The sequence below is a fragment of the Engystomops pustulosus genome, chromosome 3 (genome assembly GCF_040894005.1).
Source record: "Engystomops pustulosus chromosome 3, aEngPut4.maternal, whole genome shotgun sequence".
In the NCBI taxonomy this organism is placed as follows: domain Eukaryota; kingdom Metazoa; phylum Chordata; class Amphibia; order Anura; family Leptodactylidae; genus Engystomops; species Engystomops pustulosus.
This window is the reverse complement of record NC_092413.1, coordinates 153877318-153903415: the sequence shown is the minus strand read 5'-3', so window position 1 is coordinate 153903415 and position 26098 is coordinate 153877318. Positions and strand designations below refer to the sequence as shown.

General features: G+C 42.0%; 1 protein-coding gene across 5 annotated transcripts in view; it reads right to left on the bottom strand.

The window, feature by feature from the left end:
• Positions 1 to 1487: 1487 nt before the first annotated feature.
• The window catches only part of OPA1 (OPA1 mitochondrial dynamin like GTPase), a 93082-nt gene continuing 68471 nt past the window's right edge, over positions 1488 to 26098 (bottom strand). For all 5 annotated transcript variants that reach the window (XM_072142626.1, XM_072142629.1, XM_072142628.1 and 2 more), the window contains 4 exons: positions 25185 to 25278; positions 23978 to 24088; positions 3656 to 3725; positions 1488 to 3572 (listed from right to left, as the gene is read on the bottom strand). In XM_072142626.1, coding sequence (XP_071998727.1) covers positions 3661 to 3725; positions 23978 to 24088; positions 25185 to 25278 — 270 coding nt within the window. In that variant the 3' untranslated portion in view covers positions 1488 to 3572; positions 3656 to 3660. The remainder of the gene's footprint in view (positions 3573 to 3655; positions 3726 to 23977; positions 24089 to 25184; positions 25279 to 26098) is intronic.

Sequence of the window (26098 nt, the reverse complement as noted above, 5' to 3'; positions counted from 1 at the left end):
ACGTATTTCACTGCAGATCATATTAGAGAAGCGTTTTACTTTTTTAAATGCCCTCTGACAACTCCTATCAGTTTAAGATCAGAAACCAGGAAGATAATTTATCACTGCTTGGCTCTATATCTCTGATCTTTTCAACATGTAAAGAAAAGCAGCTCTAAATTTTTCTATCAAGTTCCAATGCACCTGTTGTATAGTAAAACGTATATTCTTTATGGTCACCATGTCAATCGATTTTCTAGATTTCTATGTGACCATTTATACGCTTTCCACCTTGCTAGGAGCAGGTTTGAGGATTAACCGAACATTAACCTCTGAGAAGGAGTATGAAATGTTGTGCACTATAGAAACTAGAGGAAAGGCAAATGGTCTTTGATGTACAGGCAGTCCCCGGGTTACGTACAAGATAGGGTCCCGAGGTTTATTCTTAAGTTGAATTTGTATGTAAGTCGAAACTGTATATTTTATAATGGTAGCCCCAGACAAAAAAAATTTGGCCCCAGTGACAACTGGGGTTTAAACATTTTTTGCTGTAATGGGACGAAGAATAATCAATAAAGCTTCATTACAGACATCTTACAGCTGATTATTGCTGCCTGGGACTATAGTAAAGCTTTCAGAGAGCTTTACCAGAGGTCATAGGGCTCTGTCTGTAACTATTGGTTGTCTGTAAGTTGGGTGTACTTAAGTAGGGGAATGCCTGTATAAGGGTTTCATATAGAAATTCCCCCAATATTTTGTAGGAAAATAAAGTAGCTGTGTACCTGGTAAAACAATACATTTTATACTAGGTAGTTCTCTTTATCAAGATCCTTTCATAAAGACATTACTGTATGAAAATCAAGGCTGTGAAGTCGGTAAACCAAGCCTCCAACTCCCGCTCCTTCAAAATGGACTCCACGACTTCAACTCAAGAGTCCCGTTTTCCTGGTCCTTCAAGAAGTGCTTGAGATAAATGTAGGCATTCCTTCCTGGTGCCTTATTCCTCTAACCCAAAGCACGGGAGCTTTACTCCTGACCATATACATATTGCAGTTATATTTATCTTGATTTAATGGGGATTCAGGGGTGCACAACTGGCCACATGCAACCTCAACCTGTCAAGCTGTGAGTTGAGGTCCACACTATGCCGATTGTCCCATGAGCACTTCCATAACTGATGTAACAGCTTTCATTGGTGCAAGGGGCTGTGTGGCAGTGTCAGCAATCCTTACACTGGTTGTATATGTCGAGTTCAGGACCCAGAGCAGAACGGCCAAAGAAAACCCAGGAGAGGCAAGTACTTCCGGGTCCTTCTGCTTCTTACGCAGTTCTGCTCCGGATCCCGATCCCGTTGCATACAACCAGTGCAGGACACAGAGCAGAGAAGAGGAGCCAGGATATTCCTTTGTGGAAACTGGACAACCCCTTTAATATGTATTCTAAGTGATGAACACCATGTACGTTATTAGATATTCAACCAGAGCATTAATAAAAAGACATAAAAAGTGTTGAAAAGTTCTTTTTGTTTTTAATTGCTTTCCAACAAATGACCATAGCATGTAATAAATATCTGAGTTCTTCCAATACATCATGCTGTATACAGCTGTTATGTATCTCACAAAACAAATTGATTACAACATTTATTTCATCCAGGAAACTGTGCAACACAGACAAGTCCTGCAATCTGAAGAGACGCCATTTCATTACCAGCGGTACAATACTTAGTGACAGTGTGAAATCCATAAAGAGCATCTAAGACAGGTTCAAGTAACAAATTATGCCAAAAGTTATGACAAACACTTTTGTTGTTTTCTACTAAATTTTTAGATTTTTTTTAAAATTCCAGTTCAGTAATAATGTCTGTGCCTAGGAGAACATTATGGACCAGATGTCTGAGAAGTACTCATCTGCAGCACCACTGATGCTCTCACACACGGCCAGCGTTTGGACTTAGGGCTGGGTCAAAAGACTTCTGTTTAAGGATTTTTCTCTACTAGGACTGTATTCAAGCTACTTTTATGTTAAGACATGTGCTGGCGGGCGATCTTGTTTCTATCCAATATATTGAGACCTGTTCAGTAAAGAATGATCACGGATATTTTGCCATCTATTTGGATTTTGGTAAAAAAAAAAAAGACTTAAAGGGGGGGGGGGGGGGTTCTACTTTATTGTTTTAGATATCTTGGTTATTATAACTCATTTAGGCCTCATGCGCATGACCATGTGCTTCACCTGGACTGGAAGCAGGTTGAGGCACACAACCGAGTGGAGTAGGGTGGAGAACGAGTGCTCCTCACCAGTCCCCTCTCTATAAAAAGCCAAGCTGCTGCAAATCAGGCAGAAAATACGACCTGCTTTTGTGACGTGGCCGTCCGGCTTGGACGTGGTGCAGTGAGAGACTGTGTGCTTACCGTACCGTGACCAAGTGCCATAGACCTCTATGAGGGACCCCAAATATGGCTTTAGGCGGTTGTCGAGCACTTACAGAAAATGTTGTCCAACTTGAACTAATGAAAATGCAGGTATATCCCAAAGGCAGGCAGCATGTTATAAAGCAGGCAGGGCTGAGTAGAGCCATATTTACACATATTGAACAGAACATGTCCATAGGCTAAAAACTTTGAAATTTAAGTTACTGTAAAAATTACATCCACATGTTGTGCGACAAAGTTGTAAAAATTATGAACATTCTAAGTGCAAAAACAAATTGTTCAATGATAAATACAAAAAAATTGTTAAAGTAGCCGTGCATGTAAGTGTTGTCCATAAAATCCCAGACACCCTAAAAACTCTCTCTTGTAACCTCAAACCCCCAACATGTACAAAGTGGGAAATTAAGATTGAGGATTGTTTAATGTTTTCTTCTTTTCATTAAATGTGGATATGAAAAGCAAAACAATTAAAAGAATATGTGCCGGCTGCAATAAATAGTTGCCTGTCTGACATACAGAATGGGATGGTGGATTATATATTCCCCTTGTCACAGACCTGAATCAAAAATTTTTATATGTGCTTCCTTCCCTGGCATGACCAAATCCAAATACGAGGGTTGATTTGCTGTAAACTTAATGTTTGGACTTGAGCTGACTTAAGTGCTCCATGAAAGAAGAAAAACAGACATTTAAGTACATTGGCAAATACTGCCCAAAGAGATTTAATTTGTTCTGGCTATAAACAAGTGCAGGGGAGTACAATTTAGTACCAAATAAGTTAATTTCTCAGCGTAGCTGGAGCTTTCAATTCATTGTGAAGACAGCACTACCTATGCTGCTGCGGGGATTTCATATCACATGCAAACAGTGCTTGGATGTACGTATACAAATGATAAAACGCTGCGTTATGCCCCAAGTAAAAATATGATCAAAGTACAGCACAAACACAAAACAGCAGCAACAGGTAGACACATCTCTTCACTGGAGACCTCTATAGACATATGACGACAAGTCCTCAAGTAGCCAGTCTGTAATAGAAAGCCATCACACGGCTTCAATCCTCATCCTGGAGCAGGTCTATTATAAAGGACACCGCTTACAAAGTTTGCTTTGTACAGGCAATTCATGAATACCAACACCTAGGTTTCCCTTTCTCAGAATCTAAAAGGGTGAGATATAGAAAAAAAATTAACACATATAAAAACAATATAATAAAAAATAAACGTGACAGTCCAGATACCTACTAGAACTATTTTTCTTGATGAAGGGCTTCGATAAAAGCTTCAAGTTTTTCTTGGATTTCTCTGACTTTTTCTATAGGGAAATAAAATTAAACATTTTAAAGAGGGATTCCCAAACTTTATGAAGAACACACATGGTTGTAAGACTGAAGTTCTATGAATTACACGTGATATTTAGAGGACATCTCCACTGTGCAGATGACACAGATAAGTGGAATTTTTTTTTGTTGGCAAGTAAATTTCATCATATCCAATACAAAATACTGAGCAGCTCTGTAAAAGAAAAAGCAGCTATTTGAAGTGGACTTTTCATCACATTTAAGGTCCTCGGGGCTTAAACATGTGCAAAGAACAAGGGTTAAGTTTCCCTAAAGTCCATATCTGCCCAGCACCTGTTCCTCTACATTACAGAGTGGATGACTCTCAACAATCACTAATCCTTCACTTCGCTTTTAACATAATATCCTTATTCTGCACATCAGAGGTGGAAATTCAGACAAGTCAATCTAAATTTAAGACAACCTTAAAAGATTTTAGGCTGAGGATCAAAGATATAAATTATCCAATATCAAACTTCTTCATTTCATATTTTCTGGATATTAATCTCCAACCAATTCTTTAAAAAAGTGAAATTAGAAAAATGGCCATGACAATTCTAGTTGGGGTACATTCACAATGAGGTGTGGTCAGCCCGGCCACAACCAGGGCGAGTACAGGTCAGCGCGCTTGATAGTAGGAGGGATTAGCTCACGGCTCACCCCTCTCCTCTCCATAGGAAAGACTGCCACATGGCCCTTCTTATGGCTGGCAATATAGCATGCTTTATATTTTTTGCGTCCACAGCACGGTACCGTGAACACACGCCATAGGCGCCCACACAGGATAGTTTCCAGGTGACAAATTATTGAGGCACTGAATACTAATCTTGTAACAAATTACCATATCTTTCGTGCCATAAGACACATTTTTTTCAACAAGGAAAACTCTTGATAAAAAGTGTCTGCGTCGTGTAGTCCAAAGGTCGGGTGGATCCAGCACTGCCAGACCTCCTGACCACTGTAATAAAGATGGGGGCTGCTGCCCTAAATCTCTGAGAAATCAGGGCATCTGCACTGCTCTCTCCATCCCTCCCACTGTAACATTCAAGGACCTTGGATGACATCATTGGGTCATGTGATTCTGAAGTCACATGACCCAGAGCAGAGACTAAATACAATAGGATGAGCCGTCTGTGCCCTGCAGCAACATGGAGAAAATGAATAGCTGTAGACTGCAGGCTGTGGAGCCGGAGAAAATGCTGAGTGCACATAGAGTTATTGCAGAGATGTGTGTGTGACCACCACAGAATTTTTTATTGGCGTCACATATAGATTTTCTTTTTCTGGTGTTCAAATGTGGGGTGCAACTAAAATTTCTATAGGTTCCTCCATAATTCTACATATTATCTATCTGTATTACTAAGACTTTTGCCAGAGAGTTGCCATTGCTAAAAGCTTTAAAAAAAAAACAAAAAAAAACAAAAAAAAAAAAACATCTTTGCAGCAGGGAAGTAAATAGAAACCAGCAGGGACAGACTTCTATAATAATCCATAGCTTTTGTTTTTTTCTAGTTATCTAGAACACATACACTTTAAAATTTTACACTGTCTTAAAGGGGTGTACACAAATACAGGCAGTCTCCGGGTTACATACAAGATAGGGTCTGTAGGTTTGTTCTTAAGTTGAATTTGTATGTTAAGTCGGAACTGTATATTTTATCATTGTAATCCCAGCCATGGTCTCTGTGACAATTGGATTTTAAAAATGTTGGGTTGTCATACGAACCAGGATTAACAATAAAGCTTCATTACAGACACCAGTGATAACTGTTACAGCTGTTTATTGTAGCCTAGGACTAAAGGACAATAAATTACCAATATCCAGTGGTCCGTTTGTAACTAGGGGTCATATGTAAGTCGGGTGTTCTTAAGTAGGGGACTGCCTGTATTTATGAATTTGTATTCTCAGGATAGGTTACCTGAGCTGCTCCACCTCCCCCCCCCCAATCCTATATCACTGGCCATTTTCAAATTATTTGTGAGCAAACCATTTGTCAGGAATATAAAAAAAAAAAAAAAAAAAAAAAAATATAGCAAAAAAATGTTGATTTACACTTGAAGGGGTATTCCCACTTTGGCAAATTAATGTTATCGTTTGTATGATGAAAAATAACAATTTTTTCAAAATACTTTCTAGATCAATTTCTCACAGTTTTCTAGATCTCTAGAGCTTACTGTCATTCTATAGAAAGCTTCTATGTTTACTTCCAGTGGACAGAAATCTTTCCATGGTCACACAGGCCCCTGTAATATACAGCCTGCCAGCCCCCCTGCAGTATACAGCCTGCCAGCCCCCCTGCAGTATACAGCCTGCCAGCCCCCCTGCAGTATACAGCCTGCCAGCCCCCCTGCAGAATACAGCCTGCCAGCCCCCCTGCAGTATACAGCCTGCCAGCCCCCCTGCAGTATACAGCCTGCCAGCCCCCCTGCAGTATACAGCCTGCCAGCCCCCCTGTAGTATATCGCATGCCAGCCCCCTGCCCCCAGGATATCGCAGCTTATGCATTCTAATGCTATAAAATGAATATAAAGCATGCCTGAATCTGTATATAATATTTATAATATACATATACACACATATATACACATACACACATATATATATATACATATATAATTAATAAATATTATTTAAACTTTTAATACCCAAGTGTCTCCCTTTAAGACATAGGATTAAATATGTAAAGAGAAGAATGTGTGTGAGCGGCCTTGTACCCCCTGAGACTACACTGCCCAATATAGTAATTATATATATTACAAGATTTTGGGACAATTGCTTGTATAAAGAACCACAAGTGTTTGTATCCTATTTAAGGGAACCCGTCGCCAGGAATTACATTTTTAGCTGGTGACAGGTTCCAATAGCCTGTGCTATGCCTATTTTGAAAATGCCCTTGTATAAACTACTGAAATTATTCAAAATTCTGACAAGTTTAATTCACATGACCTGGCTCCCTCTCCTGCACACTTTCCCCTCCTTCCATGGCCTACTCAATGCACTTGACAGGAAGTGGGGGGGGCTGAGGGAGTGACATTAGTGAGGAGGAGGGGAGACTGACACAGGCAAACACACAGTCTACAGCTGCCCACCTCCCCAGGGACTCGCCACACACTGCTGTCTGGGAGCCAGGTAATGTAAAATAAACTATATTAAGTATTTCTGGTGACAGGTTCACTTTAAGGCAAGGCTATCCAAAAACAAGGAATGGCTAGGAATCAATGGCTAGCCTGCTGTATACCCTACACATATTTACAGCCATGCTACTTCATAAAAGATTGTAAGGCCCTCGCTCATTGTCATCTAACCACATAATTGCTCTCTAATGGCTTATTTTGTCCTTAGATGTAGCGCTGCATAAATAAAGATTATAATTATTATTATAACCTCCCGCTAAATGGTAGAAAAGATCTCTCCTTGCCTTTACTCAGACAGAAAGAAAAAGGAATAAAGAACACCGCTAATCCTCCTACAAAACTATTTATTACTTCTGCTATTTGCACAAGTTAAACAGAAGAGATAAAGTATAAAATACCAGTGTAAAGGATGTACATGAAAGAACAATGACACAATAGTTTAGAAAGTAAAAGTCCCATACATGAATATTGCAAAAAGAACAAACAGCAGCTGGCTGGTACAGGTAGCATCCAGCGCTTATCTAGTACTGGCGGTATGATGAATGGGAATACAGTTCTGAAACCCACGCATTACCATAGGGGTGTGTGCCACCCACCAGCATCCTAACACTATCCTATATGCTCATCTAGTTACATTACAATGACTGCTAGAAAACTGGTCTTCATGGCTCACCATGTCCTAGAGATTGGGTACGCTCTTAAAAACAAAAAAATGACAATGTAAAAACATTGGATAAGACTGTGAATGCTGGCCTATAGGGAACGCTGAGGCATGTAGCTGACAGCAAAGATCCTGAATAGTGCTGAACGGACCCAAACCGCAATGTTACGGAACTTGGACTTCATCCATTAGTTTGTGTTCACCTCAACTCCATAGCTGCCACCCCTCCGATAACACCTGCGACATGCGTGACCACCGACTCCAAGCAGCATTTAAAGGGTTACCTGTGAGGTGAGCCTTAGGGTTCAGTACCCAAACTCAACTGAACTTGAATGGGTCAGCTCATCTGTAATCCTGAACAATATTGATTATGACATGGAAAATGGTAAATGGAAGTTGAAAGGGGTTGGACACAACTACAAAACTGTACTGGATATGTACAGAAGAGTCACCCATCTAGTATTTAACAAGGAAAAGATTTGTAAAACTGCTGGTGGTTGGATAGCCTTGTGGACGTCCTCCAACCAACGCTAATGGAGTAGTTACGACAAAGGAGGCTCCCTACATCCACTGGAAGGCAGCAGGACTCAAGACGCCACAGGAAGTCCGGCGTCCTACTGACGACTTTACACACACTAACAGGGTAAGTATTATTTGGCTGATCCTATTAGGGTCTTGTACTTACCCTGCTAACGTTTAGGGATCATGACCAACACCTTTAACTCGTCAGTCAGGTAACTCTGGAACTCAAAATGATCTATATCAGCTCATCTCCTATAAGGTTTCTAGAGTGAAAATGACACCAAGAATGCAGAAATGCAAGATTTCCGCTCTGAAGTTCCAAAACTATAAATGGAGAGCTCTGGTCAGTAACACAGACTGTAGATTAACTGACTGGTGCCTTAATACCACCATTAGTAAAATGACTCTTCTCAGGTCTCATCCTCTTTAGTACTTAGAACAGGTCTATTTGACATGCTTAGCACCATATATAAAATGTATACAATGTTAATAAAACTAATGTATATTGCGACAGTGTCTTCGACAGAACCTACAATTAACCTACACATGAAATATCACTTTGTTACCAGTCAGAAATAATACACACCAAGTTCACAAAGCAAGTGCTAAGAAACCACCCAGGCGGCCCTGTGCAAGACAGGGCATCAATTATCACCTGGAAGGAGAGATTTATAAAGGGGAGGGCATCTACTGTTCTCTAAGTAAAGTATAACAGATGGGGAGTGAATGGACAGGCAGCAGGTCAAGAAAACACGGTGGAGCAGTCCCTTGTGTGAGGCGTGTAAGATCTAACCACCAGAGAAGAGGTCAAGATGGGAACAGCATGGCCCGGGGCTGGCCAGCAGCTTTCTTCTATACTAATGGCTGCCCGCCTCTCACAATGAGCACTTCTCACACTGCTCTTAAAGTGCTATAAATATTTGTGTCCTCTGTGTGTTCAGTGCCTACTCCAGGGAAACACTAACTATAGTCATTTATATTGTCTGGATACGTGAGCAACTGAAGAGACAATCATTCAGATTTGCCACTTTTTCCAATACTCAGAAGGAAGCTGTCCTGTGCTAAACAGTAAGGGCAAAATTGGGAACTGCACTCTTCTTCCTCTAAAGATGCAGAGTAACAGGGCCCTGCTGTCATCAGACATCCTCATGGTTGTGTGAGGACTATGACTGATGACAAGAAATGAAGAATCTCCACTACTAGTCACTTAATGCAGATGACTGGTGGGGCCAGGGGTAATATACCCATTGGTGCGCTGTGTTGATGAAGGTCAGCAATATTCTAATCCTAGAAATGCTTTCACAGGGAGGCATTTGTAGAGGTTACCAAGATGGGACCATTCTTGTAATTCTTGTAAGTTTTTTGTCATGGTGAGCAAGAAAATGAAATTATCCATGTATACAGTTCTGATATGTTCCTTACTTCCAATCCTCCTATTTTAAAAATGTTACATTTAGGCCTCTCCAATACTCTAATTAGCTTGTAGTAATGAGTTCTTGTAAATCTTGACCGTGATTTCTCCTTTTCATGTGTAAAATCAGCAGGGTGTCAGGTCTGGAGTGACCTTTAATGTGAATGAGACAGACCAGGATACGAGATAGAAAACACGCAGGTTATTACATGCATGCCCGGCTCACAAACAACTAGTCTGTCTAAGTTTAGATGTCTAATTAGTTGGAGGATCTGCAGGCAGCTGACACCCTGTGCTTACAATCCGGAGCCCAGAGGCTCACAAAAGGTTTCTTTATACCCTGCCTGAAAGAGGAGTCACAAGCTGCCCGTCACTGGTCACATGCTTCATAGTGTGCACTAGCCACATGGACTGTGACCAGGGGCTGACCCTAGCCATTAATAATGCCGCTATATACAAGGTCTCCCATGTGCTTGATGGAACCTAATGAGTCAGCACAGAATGGACAAAACCTTAGACACACATCTTTGTTCCGGTAGTCATAGTATCTTATTACAAGTGATATATAACAAGATATAAAGTGTAAGTCTGCTGGCGAGTAGAACGGTAATGATCACAATGGATGTGTTCAGGAACCACTAAAAATACTTCCACACGAAGGCGAGTGTATCACCACAATCAAGTGGTCTGTCATCAGTGTGCGAGGTCTGCTGACAGTAGAAAAGACAGTCTGGGTGGGTTTAGCTACCCTGTTTCCATGAAAGAAGGCACCCCCCCCCCCAAAAAAAAGACTTAGTACAATTTTTTTGAAGGCTTAGAAATATAAGGCCTCCCCTGAAAGAAAGACCTAGTGGCAGTCATTGAAGCAGATCCCCCCACGCTATACATAAGGATTAGATCTTTTAGACACTGCATGAGGTTGTGACAAAGGGTGAAGAATTCATGGAATAAAAGCAGTGATGTTGCAAATGCACTACGAGTAGCTACCTGGACATGAAGTCCTCTTTTAGGGATTGGGGCCAATGGTTCTAAAAGAAATTAAGTCACAAGAAATTCAGGTTTTGGAGAATTATGAGGAGGTTCAAGAAGATGATACAGGTCTTAAAATAGTGGGATTGGCAAATGTACCATAGATTGTTGCACATGGAAAAGGAATCACAAGAAATTCTTGATGGAATTCAGAGTTTTTAATGACATGATTACATTATATTTATAAATATTGAATTCTTGAACATCAAAAAAATAAGACATCCCCAGAAGACATAGCGTGTGTTTAGGAGCAAAAATTTATATAAGACACGGTCTTATTTTTCGGGTAAACAGGGTAGGTGTCTGAGCCCACCTAGTTTGTCCTTCGGCTATCCACATGGCCAAAAAGAAAAGTTTGTGTTCAGAGGGCCTAAGGTTGTATTCGGAGAGTGTAGCTGATGAGTGTTTGGCAAGTGGTTCACATGTTGCATTTGAAAACCACATACAATTTTCACCTACATCACTGTGGATTTATAATGCAACATGGGCTATGTCATATGTAAAATATATTTATATCACCTTTGAATGTTTCCCCAGAATAATGTGGTTAGAACGGCAACTCATCTACAACAGGGCAGCACGGTGGGTCAGTGGTTAGCATTACAGCCTTGCAGCACTGGGGACCTGTGTTCATGTCCTGTGGTCAACATCTGCAAAGAGTTTGTATGTTCTCTCCGTGTTTGCGTCGGTTTCCTCCCACACTCCAAAATATACTGGTAGGTTGATTAGATTGTGAGCCCCATTGGGGACACGGACAGAATTGGCAAAACTCTGTGTAATCTTTTGCGCCATATAAATAAAGGAATTATTATTATTACAATGTGAAAACATAACGTGAACTGTGTCCACCTATGTAGTAGGGCAATTGTAAACTAGAGAATAGCCATATATAGCAGTGGACATCAGCAGACAAATGGAATATTCTACAGACTTTACAATTATATGTACACAACTTCAATCTATCGAACCTGAAGTTTTTATTCCAAGTATGAGAACCTATGGAATCTACACGTGATGTGCTGTAGGGTTGCCTTTTCAATCTTTTTTACCTAAGAACTTTTATTTATATGTATTTATTTATATGAAGCAGTGGCCATGATGGAACTGTGATTCAGCCAAATGTAAAGGTCTGCCAATCCAGTTTCCCCTCTGAGCTAACAACCATCTACATAAAAGTAGAGTTTAACCCGCATCCAAAGATCATGTCTTTCTTGGCCCCAGTGTGGACATTCCCTGTAGGACTGTGTACAAAGTGTCTTTCATGGTGAGGGGATGCGAGGAGCACTATCCATAGGGAATATGGCATATCTAGGAGCATGCGGAGTACAGACTACATCTGTATGTGCTAAATAGTAACGTGAGAGATCTTGATATAAGTGAAATATTAGTGATGGATCTGTAGTACACAAGGACAGCGTAATGAATATGCTGTAGACTGTGGACTGCTAGCTTTATCTCCGCACACAGAACAAAGAGAAAATAGCTCCACTCATCATTATCAGTGTGAAGATGTTGTGCTGCACATTGCTCAGCAACAGATGCTTAGTAGCTGAACGGCTGCCTCAGATATAAGTTGCCTTTAATATAAGGGAGAGAAAGAAAGAAAAATGAAGGGACATGTCTGAACAAGTGCGCAGCACACTGTGAATGGGGAGCTGATCTTTCAGGACACAACGGCTGCTGCCTGGGTGATGTCAAGGCTTCCGCTAGTAGGGAATGGTAAACAGTGGCGGGAGGTGAGCCACGCTGCCCTCCTACTGCTAATAATCCCCACAGCCAGGGTCAGGCTCCAGCACAATGCTGCCACCTGGTGGAAAGAAGCGCATCAACTCTAAGTAAATCATCATAAAAAAAGAAGCTTCCATATCTAGCTCTTGGTTTAAGACTCACTCAATATAGTAAAGAGGGAAGTGAACAGCCCGCATGCTGGAAATTAGTTCTACGCAGAACAAAAAGGGACATTGCACCTCCAATTGGTTTCCTTGGCTGACATTAGACACGATTTTTGGAGCAAATTACAACAGATTAATAAATATGGATAGTATAAGAATATAACATCATTATAGGTGAAGAAATATAGGTTTGTTTTCAGTGCTTGAGAGTTTGGACTGGACAATGCTTAGTAGCACACCTAAACACCCAGTAGCAGCTTAGCTGAACCAGTGGTGTCATGGGGAGAAGCAGCTCCACTAGAAAGCTGTTCTACCAGACATTCAGCACTGTAACTTTATAAGACAGTTATGGCAAGTCTTAGATGTGTATTGGTAACATTTCCAACCTGGGTCTTAATCTGTCCTAGGACCCTGGGGTGGGGAGATACGCCAAACACATAATGGAAGGATAGAAGTGGAACCATGTTCTCTCTCTATCAGGGCATATCCAATGGCTTTATGTCTAGTGTGCCTTTAACCCCTTAACGCTGAAGCCACTTTTCACTTTCCTGACACGGCCCATTTTTTAAAATCTGACATGTGTCTATTTAAGTGGTTATAACTTTGGAACACTTTAACATATCCAGTTGATTTTGAGATTGTTTTTTCGTGACACATTGTACTTCATGCTGGTCAAGAAATTTTATCAATATGTTTGGTATTTATTTATGAAATAAATGGAAATTTGCCAAAAATTTTGAAAAAAACTATGTTTTCAAAATTCAAAATTTTCTACTTTTTGGAAAGTTGGTCATATCACTAAAATAACTTGATAACTAACATTTTCCATATGTCTGCTTTAACTTGGCATCATTTTTCAAACATCTTTTCCTTTTTTTTAGGATGTTAGGAGGCTTATAACTTTAGGTGCAATTTTTCAGATTTTCACGAAAATCATCAAAACCTACTTTTGGAGGGTCAGTGTAGTTAGAAGTGACTTTATAAGGCCTACATGATAGAAAACCCCCACAAATGACACCATTTTAGAAACTACACCCCTCAAAATATTCAAAACAACCTTTGGGAATTTTGTTAACCCTTTGAGCGTTTCATGAGGGTGAAAGATAAATGAAAGTGAAATTACAGAAATGTAATTTTATCTTACAATAGATTCATTGAACACTAAAATTTGCACCTTCACAATGGGTTAAAAAGGAAAATGCATTTTACCATGTTTAAGGAAATTCCTCCTGAGCATGCCAATGCCCATTTTGTCACTGTACCCTTCTGTACGGGCACAGGGGGGCACTTGGAATGGAAAGAGCGTTGTTTCGTTTTTGCAGGGCAAATATGGCTGAAAAAGTTTTCATGTGTCAGGATGCATTTGGAGAGCCATAATGGTACCAAAACAGAGGAAAGCCCCAACAAGAGACACCATTCTGGAAAGTACACCCCTTGGAGAGTTTAGCAAGGTGTAATTTGTGTATTTGCCCAAACAGGTGTTTGATTCAATTAGGCCCCAAAAGGGAAAAAAGGTGAAAATGTTCTCAAAAAAAGTCACTTTTACCCCAAATTTTTGTAAGCCACAAGGGATAAAAGATGAAACAACCCCATAAATGTGTAAAACTATTTCTCCTAAGCACAGAACTGCACCACTTTTGCATATAAAGTGTTGTATGGGTACACAGTGGGGCTCAGAAGGGAAGGAGGAGCTTTGGCCTTTTAGAAGCCAGATTTGACAATCATCCATTACATGTGTCAGGATGCATTTGGAGAGCCCTAGTGGTACCAAAACAGAGGAAAACCCCAACAAGTGTCACTATTTTGGAAAGTGCACCCTTTGGAGAATTTAGCAAGGTGTAATATGTGTATTTTCCCCCACAGGTGTTTGCTTCAATTAGGTCCCTAAAAGGAAAAAGATGGACATTTTCCCAAAAAAGTCACTTTTACGGCTAATTTTTGTATCCCATAAGGCATTAAAGATGAAACAACCCCAAAAAATGTGTACTAGCATTTCTCCCGAGTATAAAATTGCCCCACACATGCAAATAAAATATTGTATGGGTACGCAGTGAAGCTCAGAAGGGAAAGAGGGGCATTGGCCTTTTAAAGGCCAAATTTGACAAACATCCTTTACATGTGTCAGGATGCATTTAGAGAGCCGTAGTGGTACCAAAACAGAGCGGAACCCCAACAAGTGACACCATTTTGGAAAGCACACCCCTTAGAGAATTTAGTAAGGTGTAATATGAGTATTTGTCCATATAGGTGTTTGATTTAATTAGGGCTTAAATAGGACAAAGGTGAACATTTTCTTATAAAGGTCATTGTACCCCTAATTTTTTGTAGCCACAAGGGATAAAAAAAAATGTAATAACCCCCCAAAATGTGTAAACCTATTTCGCTTGAGTGTAGAAGTACCCCACATGTGTATATAAAATGTTGTATGGGCGCACAGTAAAAGGAAAGGGGGAGGTTTGCCTTTTAGAAGCCAAATTTGACAGAAATGTTTGACATGCATTTGGAGAGCCCTAGTGGTATAAAACAGATAAGAATCCAAAAAGTGATCCTAATTTTTGAACACACACCCCTTAGAGAATTTTGCAATGTGCAATATATGTATTTGCCCCTACAGGTGAATGATCCAATTAGGCCCTAAACATTAAAAAGGTGAAAATTTTCCTATAAATGTCACTTTACCCCTAATTTATGTAAGCCACAAGGGATAATATATTAAATAACCCCGAAAAAGGTGTAAAACTATTTCTCCTGAGTGTAGAAGTACCCCACATGTGCATATAAAATGCTTTATGGGCGCACAGTAGAGGAAAAGAGGGGTGTTTGTCTTTTAGAGGCCAAATTTGCAAGAAATCCTTCACATGTGTCAGGATACATTTGGAGAGCCGTAGTGGTACCAAAACAGAGGAAAACCCGAAAAGTGACCCTAATTGTTGAATGTACACCCCTTGGGGAATTTAGCAAGGTGTAATATGTGGTGTAGTGTAATACATGTGGTGAAATGAGCATTTGAACATACAGGTGGTTTCCAAATACGATGTGCGATGGAGTCCAAGATGGAAATTGCAATTATTTCTGGAACGTTCAGTGCCCGTTATGTGGCGCCCCTTATGAAATAATGGAGGGGTATAGGGAGCAACGTGACTTACCAGTTGTTACAATTATTCATTTTACTGAATTCACAACAGGTTGGGCGTGAATTTTGAATGTGTTGCGTATAAGGAGGTAGAATAGACCAGGGGACCATCTAAACTTTTGTCACACTTGGAGTTGTCGCAGGTCTCTTAGTAGTATATAGTGTCCATCCTTAGTATATAGTGTCCATCCTTAGTATATAGTGTCCATCCTAACTCCTCTTTTGGAACAGACTCTTTATTGAGTCCTACCATTAGAAGCAGCAGAATTCACCGGGAAAATGCTGTCCTGGCAAAACACAGGAACATCTAAACCAGAGGTACAGGGGCCCCGTCCTTCTTGTCCCAATATTAGTTTCCTAATATCTTCCTCTTGAAAACGGAGAAATGATACGGCAGGACCTGCACATTGGAACAGCTCGTAAGAGTTGTACAGCGTAATCTGTACAATGTACACGGCCAGCGCTTTTGTACCATATCTTCGTTTTAGTAGGGAAATTATCGCCAAGTGTTGCTCTTATTCACCCTAGCGATGCCCATTGTGACAAATATTGCTGCTTTTAGCTGGACCAAATCGACCAGCCAATAGCGGCAAACATGGACAGAGGGTGGCAACAAAACCCCTCTGAACCACAAGGCACAATTGGTGGCTGTCAGGAACAGCCGCCACTCTGCCCCGATCACCGTGTCTACAGACATGGTGACCGGTATTACTGACGTCATAAGTAAATTCACTGCTATTGGCTGGTCTGCATTGATGAGCCAATAGCAGCGATAATAAACTGGGGGTGTGTGGGGGGGACATAACCCTTCTGGTCCATGGGGCAGGATGGATGGCTGTTAGGATCAGCTGCCATCTTGCCCCGATCACTGTGTCTGAACCGTGTTGGCAAGTCACTACCCGCCGCACCATTCTATTACAACGCGCGTTGGGAATAGGCTATACAATCTTTATTTTTTAAGCAATTTAGACAAATAAGGGCTTATTTTTTGCGAGACGCGATGCACTGTAAAAAAAACTTTATTTTAGAGGGTGTTTAGCTTATTGAAGCAATTTTATTAAGTTTTTTCGTGTGGAGGAAAATAAAATCATCAATTCTTGTTTTGGATTTTTAGCATTTTTGAGGGGGGGGTTTGCTGTAGCATAACAATAATATATTATCTTTATTCTACGGATCACTACGATTACGGTGATACCTCATTTATATAGTTTTATTTATATTTGTCCAATTTTATTGAAGGAAAACTAGAATAGAAAAAATTGAATTTGTTTTAGTATTGCCATCTTTATAGCGGCATAACTATAGTATTTTTTGGTTGACGGAGCTGGTTGTGAGCTTATTTTTTGCGTGACAAGTTGTTCTTTTCAGTGGTATCATTTTGGCGCTTGTAACTTTTTCGGATCACTTTTTAGAACATTTTTTGTAAAGCAATTTGATAAAAAGTTTTAATTTTTGGCAAGTTTTTTGGGTTTTTTTTTTACCACGTTCACCGAGCGGGTCCAATTATGATTAGGATTTATTGTACAGATTGTTACGGACGCGGCGATACCAAATAAGTGGGGTTTTTTTGTGATTTAGTGTTTTTTATACTTTATTACTTGTGTAAAGGGAAATGTGGTGTTTGGGGGGACTTTCACTTTCTTTTATTATTTATTTTTATTTTTAAAAACCTTTATTTATTGTTTTAACTTTTTTTACAGGTAATGACATCTAAGCTTGAACAAGTGATCTTCTGATCACTTGTTCAAGCTATTTTACAGGTTACACAGTGCAATACAGAAGTATTGCACTGTGTAATGTAAGACACTGAGCATGCTGCGCATGCCCAGTGTCTTACAGCCAGGTCCTGCCAGAAGGCAGGACCCGGCTTCCGGATGAAGATCTCGCAGCCCCGGGCACCGGCAGTCCCGGGGCTGCGATCGGAGCAGCGGACCCCCCCGGTAAGCGCCGCGGGGGGGTCCGATTCCCTTCACCTTGCATTTAAATGCCTCTGACACGCCGCGGTCAGCGCGACCGCGGCGTGTTAGGGGATAACACCCGCGATCGGAGAAATCTCCGATCGCGGGTGTTAGAGGCAGGTGTCGGCTATAATATATAGCCGACACCCGCAGCTTCTGGCGCCGGCTCCGTTCAGGAGCCGGCGCCAGAAGCATGACGTAATAATACTGCATTTTGCGGGAACGCACCTCCCGCCATGCAGTATTATTACGTCAAATGTCGGGAAGGGGTTAAAGGACATCTACCACCACATTTAAGGGTAGTAGACTGCCACCAAAGGAATGCTCGTTACCTTATAAGTTAAGTATGAGCCAGTGTCTGCTACACTGAATAAACGCCTCCTGACTCCGTCCGAAGATAAAATATGGACGCCCCCTCATTGATATTTCCCCACGTCACGTTCCAAGGGGGCAAGTGATGTCACCGGCTTTCTGCTAATCTCGCACATGTGCGTGAGCAACACACCTTGCGCAGCTGGCAGGAAAGAAGTGCGGCTGCGCAAAGGAGTCTGCAGCACTTGCGGCCAGCCGATCTGGGGGAATATCAAGAGGAGCCATGCATATTTTATCTTCAGATGGAGCCTGGAGGCGCTCCGCTAGCTGTGGCCTGAGCGCCTCATTTGGTTATTGTTATAAAGTCGTTTATTCGGTGTACCAGACGTGCTGGAACGTACCAGAAGGCTCACACTTAACCCCTAAAGTAATGAGCATTCCTCTGGCGACAGTCTACCAGCCCTAAATGTGGTGGTGAATGTCCTTTAATGTGATTACATATTCAATTTAACATGGGCTGCTCATTTATCCACAAATCCTGGGCTGGTTTCTTATATGCCAGGAGGAAGTGGTGGCAGTCCTACCAACAGATAGGGCTTTGTTTCACTAGGATTATTGAAAGTTGTCTGTATTTCAAGGTTGTGAGCGAGTGTTGTGCCACACCACAGGTCATGTGGGTCACTCGCTCTCCCGGAGCATGTGTCCAAGAGGTGAAAACTATATTAAACTTACCTTATGTACACCTAAGGGTGGCAGAAAATCACATTGTCCTAATGTGTGAGTATGGCATCCTATGGGACTAGCACAGCTATACTGTTGCTGTGGGAAGAGGAACACGCGAGGGGCAGAAGCTCTGTGTGCAGGGATCTCCAATGCCCTCAATCAGAAACTTCTCCAGTGTCGTCCTTTTCCAGGAACCTCGAGCTAATCCACAGCCCTGCAATGGACCATGGCCTATTGATTGGGGAACACTGAACTAAACAATAGCATCACATCCAGAAAGAGCAGGTATAGTTACTGAATGCAAAAATAAAAATTACAGAAGGGTAGCTACAGTATGTATAAGGGTTAATAGTCACAACTAACAGTGAAAAATTGGAAGGAAACTAAGACAATAGAAAACTGTTTGGGCCCCAGGAATGTGATATTAATGACCCGATGGCCATGAATATATCGGTTTGTCAGCCTACAGAAGGCAGGCGCTAATGTTCTAAGTATGAAACCCTGTAATTCCTTGTTGTTTCATGTTCTTCATTTGTATTTCCCATCCAGTGAAAGGCTTAATAACCTTTCTGTAGCAAACATAAAAGAGCCACATGAAACAGCTCGCTCTTTAGACTATTAACCTATAACTATGTCTGTGGCTAATCAAAGACATGGCATATGAAAAACCAATTCTTCAGATTTCTCCCCTGCAGCTTGTACAATGTGAAGAGTATGTTCTATAGGAGGCCAAGAAGACATATGGATTTCCTGCCTGTATGATATTAAACAACCACAAACATTCCTCCGTTTCAACCCTTGAAGCCGGGGAATGCCTCTGGCGAAAGTGCTGCCACTTTCTTAATATAGCAGTGAAACAGATCCTGGAGCTGATAAGGTCTCGACGTCTGCACCTAACACAAAGCTCACACTTCAGCTTCAAAGCCGCCCCCTCCACTGAGTGATCTGTATCTATACGCTACCTCCCAGCGCTCAAATAGCTGGGGATCACCATTACACTTTTCATCTGAAGTGGCCTCTCAAATGCAAAAAACTAAATTGTTTAGTTGCTAACAAAGCAAACTAGAAAAAAGTATAACAATCCACCCGAGGCATACGAAACAAAATTACTAACCTGACAAAGCTGGGGGCAGCTAACAGTATAGGCTTCAAAATGACTGAAAGGTAGTAAAAATTAAACAACTTCCTATAAAAAGAAAAACCCTTGCATACTGGCCGTATACTACTCGGGGGGCCAGGCCGGCTGGCCGTATACTACTCGGGGGGCCAGGCCGGCTGGCCGTATACTACTCGGGGGGCCAGGCCGGCTGGCCGTATACTACTCGGGGGGCCAGGCCGGCTGGCCGTATACTACTCGGGGGGCCAGGCCGGCTGGCCGTATACTACTCGGGGGGCCAGGCCGGCTGGCCGTATACTACTCGGGGGGCCAGGCCGGCTGGCCGTATACTACTCGGGGGGCCAGGCCGGCTGGCCGTATACTACTCGGGGGGCCAGGCCGGCTGGCCGTATACTACTCGGGGGGCCAGGCCGGCTGGCCGTATACTACTCGGGGGCCAGGCCGGCTGGCTGTATACTACTGGGGGGCAGGCTGGGCTGGCTGTATACTACTGGGGGGCAGGCTGGGCTGGCTGTATACTACTGGGGGGCCAGGCCGGCTGGCCGTATACTACAGTGGGCGGGCAGGCTGGGCTGGCTGTATACTACAGTGGGCGGGCAGGCTGGGCTGGCTGTATACTACAGTGGGCGGGCAGGCTGGGCTGGCTGTAGACTACTGGGGAGCAGGCTGGGCTGGCTGTAGACTACTGGGGAGCAGGCTGTATACTACATGGGCAGGCTGGCTGGCTGTATACTACTGGGGGCAAGCTGGCTAGCTGTATACTACTGGGGGGCAAGCTGGCTGGCTGTATACTACTGGGGGGCAAGCTGGCTGGCTGTATACTACTGGGGGGCAAGCTGGCTGGCTGTATACTACTGGGGGGCAAGCTGGCTGGCTGTATACTACTGGGGGGCAAGCTGGCTGGCTGTATATTACTGGGGGGCAAGCTGGCTGGCTGTATATTACTGGGGGGCAAGCTGGCTGGCTGTATATTACTGGGGGGCAAGCTGGCTGGCTGTATATTACTGGGGGGCAAGCTGGCTGGCTGTATACTACTGGGGGGCAAGCTGGCTGGCTGTATACTACTGGGGGGCAAGCTGGCTGGCTGTATACTACTGGGGGGCAAGCTAGCTGTATACTACTGGGGGCAGGATGGCTGTATACTACTGGGGGCTATGCTAGCTTTATACTACTGGGGGCTGGCGAGCTATATACTGGGAGGCTGTGACCAATGCATTTCCCACCCTCGGCTTATACTCGAGTCAATGGTTAAACCTATTTTTGCAAATAAGCCCCGCTGCGGCCGCCATCAGCGCAAAGCATTGCATAGAGCCGGAAGCGATTGCGCAACACATGCCGGCGAGTCTTACATGTCCCTGACTGACAGGGGCGTGAAGGGGGTGTGTCAGCCGGCCCTCTGATGAATACGGCCGACTGCCCGAGGACCTGTACGGCGATCCGACCTCTTAATTGGCAAGAGGTCGGATCAATTAAAACCAAGTTTGCAAACACAAACATTTAATAAAAAAATTTAATAAATATAAAGGGGCTGGGGACAGGATTAGGGGGAACATATTTGGTGGGGGTATTTTTTGGGGGTGACAGGTCCTCTTTAAGGTCCTCATTCATCATTTTGTGCAAACGGAGTCTTTCTCCTGCCTTCGCCACTTGCCAAAAAGAGGGTAGCAAGGGGGAAAAAGAAAATAGACTGAGCCATCGGGCTCCACCAGATTTACCAACTACTGGAGTGACTTGACTCTAGACTCCTACTGAACAGGGGCTATCAAGATCAGCAGTTTTCACCTGCCACTGAAGAGATCACAAAGGGTCAACCACTGGTCCACTCCAATTCCTTGAATTGTTAGTGTAACTCCCCTAATCTTTACACATTAGAATATTTCCTAAAGCTGCATACCAGAATACTTGTGGATACTTCAATATGAAGTGTGTACCACAAAGTACACGATATAGGATTACCTACACCTCAGACACAAATGCGTGCATAACAACAATGAGTACATTTCTGCTACAAAGCATGCTGGGGATTGTGAAAGCTATGTCTGATAACATCACTTAGCAACAGACACATGATAAGACAGTGTAACACTAAAAAAGAATCCCGGATGTAACATAGCAACCTGGTAATTGCTATCAGCGGGCAGTTTAATACATGGGTGACATGTCTAGGCAAGTGCGGACGTCCCCAGCCCATCGTTAGCACTCTGCACTGCTGCTTCTCTTCTCACCATGGATGCTCCACATGTCAAACATTTATATTGGTCTAAAATTGTTAATATATTGAACCTACAACTTTTTATGGAGTAAATGTAAAGTGACCTTCATTCATGCCAACACAGGGTTGGGATTTTAGGTCAAGATTACAAATTCTGTCTCGTATTTAAAATGTGTTTAATAGTTAATGTGGACTATAGATTATTATAGAATCTTAAAGATTTGTTACAGTGGCAGACATTGGATGATAAATACAGTGTATAGTATATAGCACAGTTTTGAACATTTATCAAATGCAATGTTGCATATTAAAGGACACCTGTCATCAGGTCTGTGTCACTATTTCTGTCACCTCTACCTGTTGGAGCAGCTCACAAGGATCCCATCCCAGCCTTTATCTAGTTATTTCATACATTATTCATTATAAAATCATCTATTCTTTATCATGTAAATGAGGCTGGTCACATGGTCAGAGGCAGTGATGTCACCCCTGTTACCCCTCCCCTCTCCTCCCCCTGCTCATGTCTGTGTGTAATGTATAGTAAAGCATGGCTAGTGTGTGTGCTGTATCTGCTGACATGCTGCATCCTCCTAATATACAGAGACACAGACATCAGCTACACAAGTACCTGACATGTTCTGCTGTAACATGGCAGCCTGGAGCTGCTGTATCTCTCCTATACACACACAGGCTGCAGGGGGCGTGGCCACCAGCACCAGGAAGCACATCATTATACAGCCTCACATCATTATACAGGCTGTCAGTCATGCACTGGGGGTGTGGCTGTGCCTCCCACTCATGAATAGAGTGGACAGCTTGAATATGCTAATGCTTTATTGGACATTTCACAGGTCATTTGCATACAGCTTTAGGACCTCATTGCATAGGTTTACAGGCATGTAGAGGGACAATGAAGGGATAGAGGCAATGCTCTCTTATGGCAGTTTATGAAAATAGATTTAGTTTAGGGGGGTTATTTTACATGACGGGTTCTCTTTAAGCTGTATCCTTTCTCTAGAAAGCACAAGCCTTTAGGCTAGGCCTTGCCCCCTTGTCTTACAAGTGTTTAAAGAGATCTTCCATCAACATCAAGCATGATAAACCAGGGGCAATGACTCATAGATCCAAGCACTAGGACTATGGTAATCTTCTTACATTTGTTATCCATGTGTTATCAGAGGCCCTGCAGTGCTGAGGATTCACAGGTTGTTACAATGTACAGGGGCACCTCCCCCTCCCGCTGTGAGAGATTACAACAGGCAGAGGGAGGGGCGGAAGTGCTGAGGGAGCAAGGAAAATGGGGAGGCAGTGTAACAGCCGGCGAAGCTGAAGCACAGAGGAGCTCTGTTAATGACCCAGTAGTTCATTAGGGCTAATTTGATTTTAGTAGGAAGGAGGTCATGGATAACAAATGTAATACGCTTACTACAGTCATGATGCCTGGATCTATGATTTAAGTGCCCCTGGTTTATAATGCTCGATTTTGATGGTAGATTTCTTTTAGAACAATTAATGAGGTGGCCTGGGATCAAGTTTTATTTTTAATATTCTCCGAGGGTGGTATAAAAAACAAACAAGTTGTACTCACTGTTCTCATGGGGTCTGGTATAGACCCCATGAGTACACTGAGGCTCAGCAGTGATGTCAGATCCATAGCAGGGCACCCACTACAGCCTTCACCCCCATTACTGACAAAATACTGCAGTATGCACTCTGTTTTGTTTAGTAAAATTATTGTTATTTTAACAGTTTAGGGGATTTGCTATTAATTGACTGTAAGATATAACAGGGTCTGTAGTGACAGGTTCCCTTTAACGCTCTCCATGTACAGGTCAGTGTTCATAGGATGTACAATAGCACTAGCTCAGCTATAGAACCTACATGTATACAAGGTGGTGTATAGGCACGTCACCAGCTCAGGACAATATATTATATATATATCTACAGTAAAGTGTAACATCTGCCATAACATCCACCAAGAGCTTTATAAATCTTTCAAAATGTGAAAATACTGGAGGATCTCAAAATAAAATGGGTTCAAACATTACATGTAAATATGTCAAGTCATCCTTCATGATCAAAGTATTATTAGAGCTGAAAGGACAGAGAATATTGCACTTACTAAGATCTTCTGCTAGTTGGACCCTTTTTCCTGTCAGTAGGTTCACCTTCTTATCATTGTCTTCAGCAAAATCTTCCAAAACCTCTTTCACGTTCTTCTCCAAACGTCTGACTGTTTGAAAGGGAGGTAAAAGAAATGACTTTAGCAAGAACGAACTTTAGTCTTTCTTAAAGGGGGTTTCAAGTTGAAAATATTAATGACTTATCTTTAGGATAGATCATCAATATCAGATTTTTGTTGTTTTTTCTTTAAAGCATACAAAATGGATGGAGAAGGCCTGTGTGGTGGCTGAGCCACATGATTGGATATCACCTGCAAGTCGAGTAAGTAAAATCAATGGACAATCTGTTATTCAGATGTCTGTATAATGGTACCTTTTTTAAACCTTTTTATACCTTGATGAAATAAATAGAAGTTTTATAGCACTTATTTCAAGCCTGGATGCTGGATCAATTGTTTGTTTGTCCAAGATGCACTGAATCGGCTCAGCATATCCGTGCACCGGCACCTGATGTTTTGACCACAGAAGGGTGAGCTGAATCTCTACTATTTTTTTCTCTTTCTTTAAGTAAAATCAATATTATATTATATATCTCTCAGGACTGACATGGCTTCCACAGGAAATCTGATTGACATAATTGGGTAGTCTCCTTTAAGGAGTTGGTCAGTTATAACAAACCCAGGGTAAGGACATTGTTAATATCCTTCCAGTGGTTATCTGATGTGATATAAACCACAGTTTCTTATAGTCACTTGCTCTTCTGATATATGCAAAGTTTGTTGAAAAGTAAGTAACAAAACAGATCCAAAAAAAAAATCTAAAATGAGATTTTTTTTAAAGTGTTCTCCTACATTTCATTGTAATGGTTGATGGTTGGGATCCCGTGATTGGGATCAGCACTGATAAGATTGGCCGGAACTTTAATTCCATATCTTTGAGAATGTTTGCTCTTGGTAGCAGGGCCCCTTATTATTGTTATTACTCTGTAATGTCTTATTTGTATATGCACAATATGATCTGTACAGCGCTGCAGAAAATGATGGTGCTATGTAAATAAACCTTTATAATTTATTATAAGAGCGGGGAAAATTGCAAAGCACAGCGCTATTCTCACCAAGCAGCAGGACATTCTTATGATCACCTGTCAGATTGTAATCGCCTACTCAGAGGATATGAGATCACAATAAAACTTGGGATAAGTCATACCTTCTGAATTTGTTAGCTGTTGCCTCAGAGTGTTTGCAGTAATTCCCAACATCCGCTGTATTCTCCAGAAAAGGACAACGTCATTGCACTCCAACTAAACCATGGACAGACACAAATATGAAAAAATGGTAAGAGGCTTCTACCACAAACCTGATAACTCATATTTTCAGATGACAGCCATGACATGTATTCTGTGTCATGTTGCAGTGTAGAGAGGTAATGGAACAACAGCGCCACCTGTGGAAAGGACTTTGGCCAAAGTATTTGCTTCAGTATTTCTATTAATTTAAGAGGTTGTCTACTATAAGCAAATAACTTATATTGTTTGTGCAATGAAAAGTTATATAACTTTAGTGTATCAATTTTCCATGGTTTTGCAAATCTCTGCTTGCTATCATTCTATGGGAAGCTTCATTGTTTACTTCCAGGGGACAGAAATCTGTGCATGATCATGTGATGTCACACATGAATTGCCAAGTATATCGGAAAATTGTGAACCTTTTCATTACACAAACAATTTCAATTATTTCCTGGAATTTGCTTAAAGTGGACAAGACCTTCAAGCAAGTTTTACACTAGTAAAAGAGGACCTACTAGTAAAAGAAGTACTACTACTAAAGTAAGCAGCGCCTAGTGCGAAAACAAATGCAGCATTGTTACAATTACAATAACGCTAACACCACTGCAGAGTAGATTACAAATGCCGAACCACTCTCAACGCGGTTTGGCGTATTCATGAGGGGGCTGTCCGAGGCGCTGCTTCTTCCCCGGACCACCCCGCTTGCTCCATAGCTCGGCAGTCATCGCCTACAATCCCCCCCTCATGAATACGCCGGACCACACCGGTGTTGGATAGCGTTAACACTGCTGCGTTTGTTTTAGCAAACAGCTCCTAGTGCCGAATTTCTGGGTGA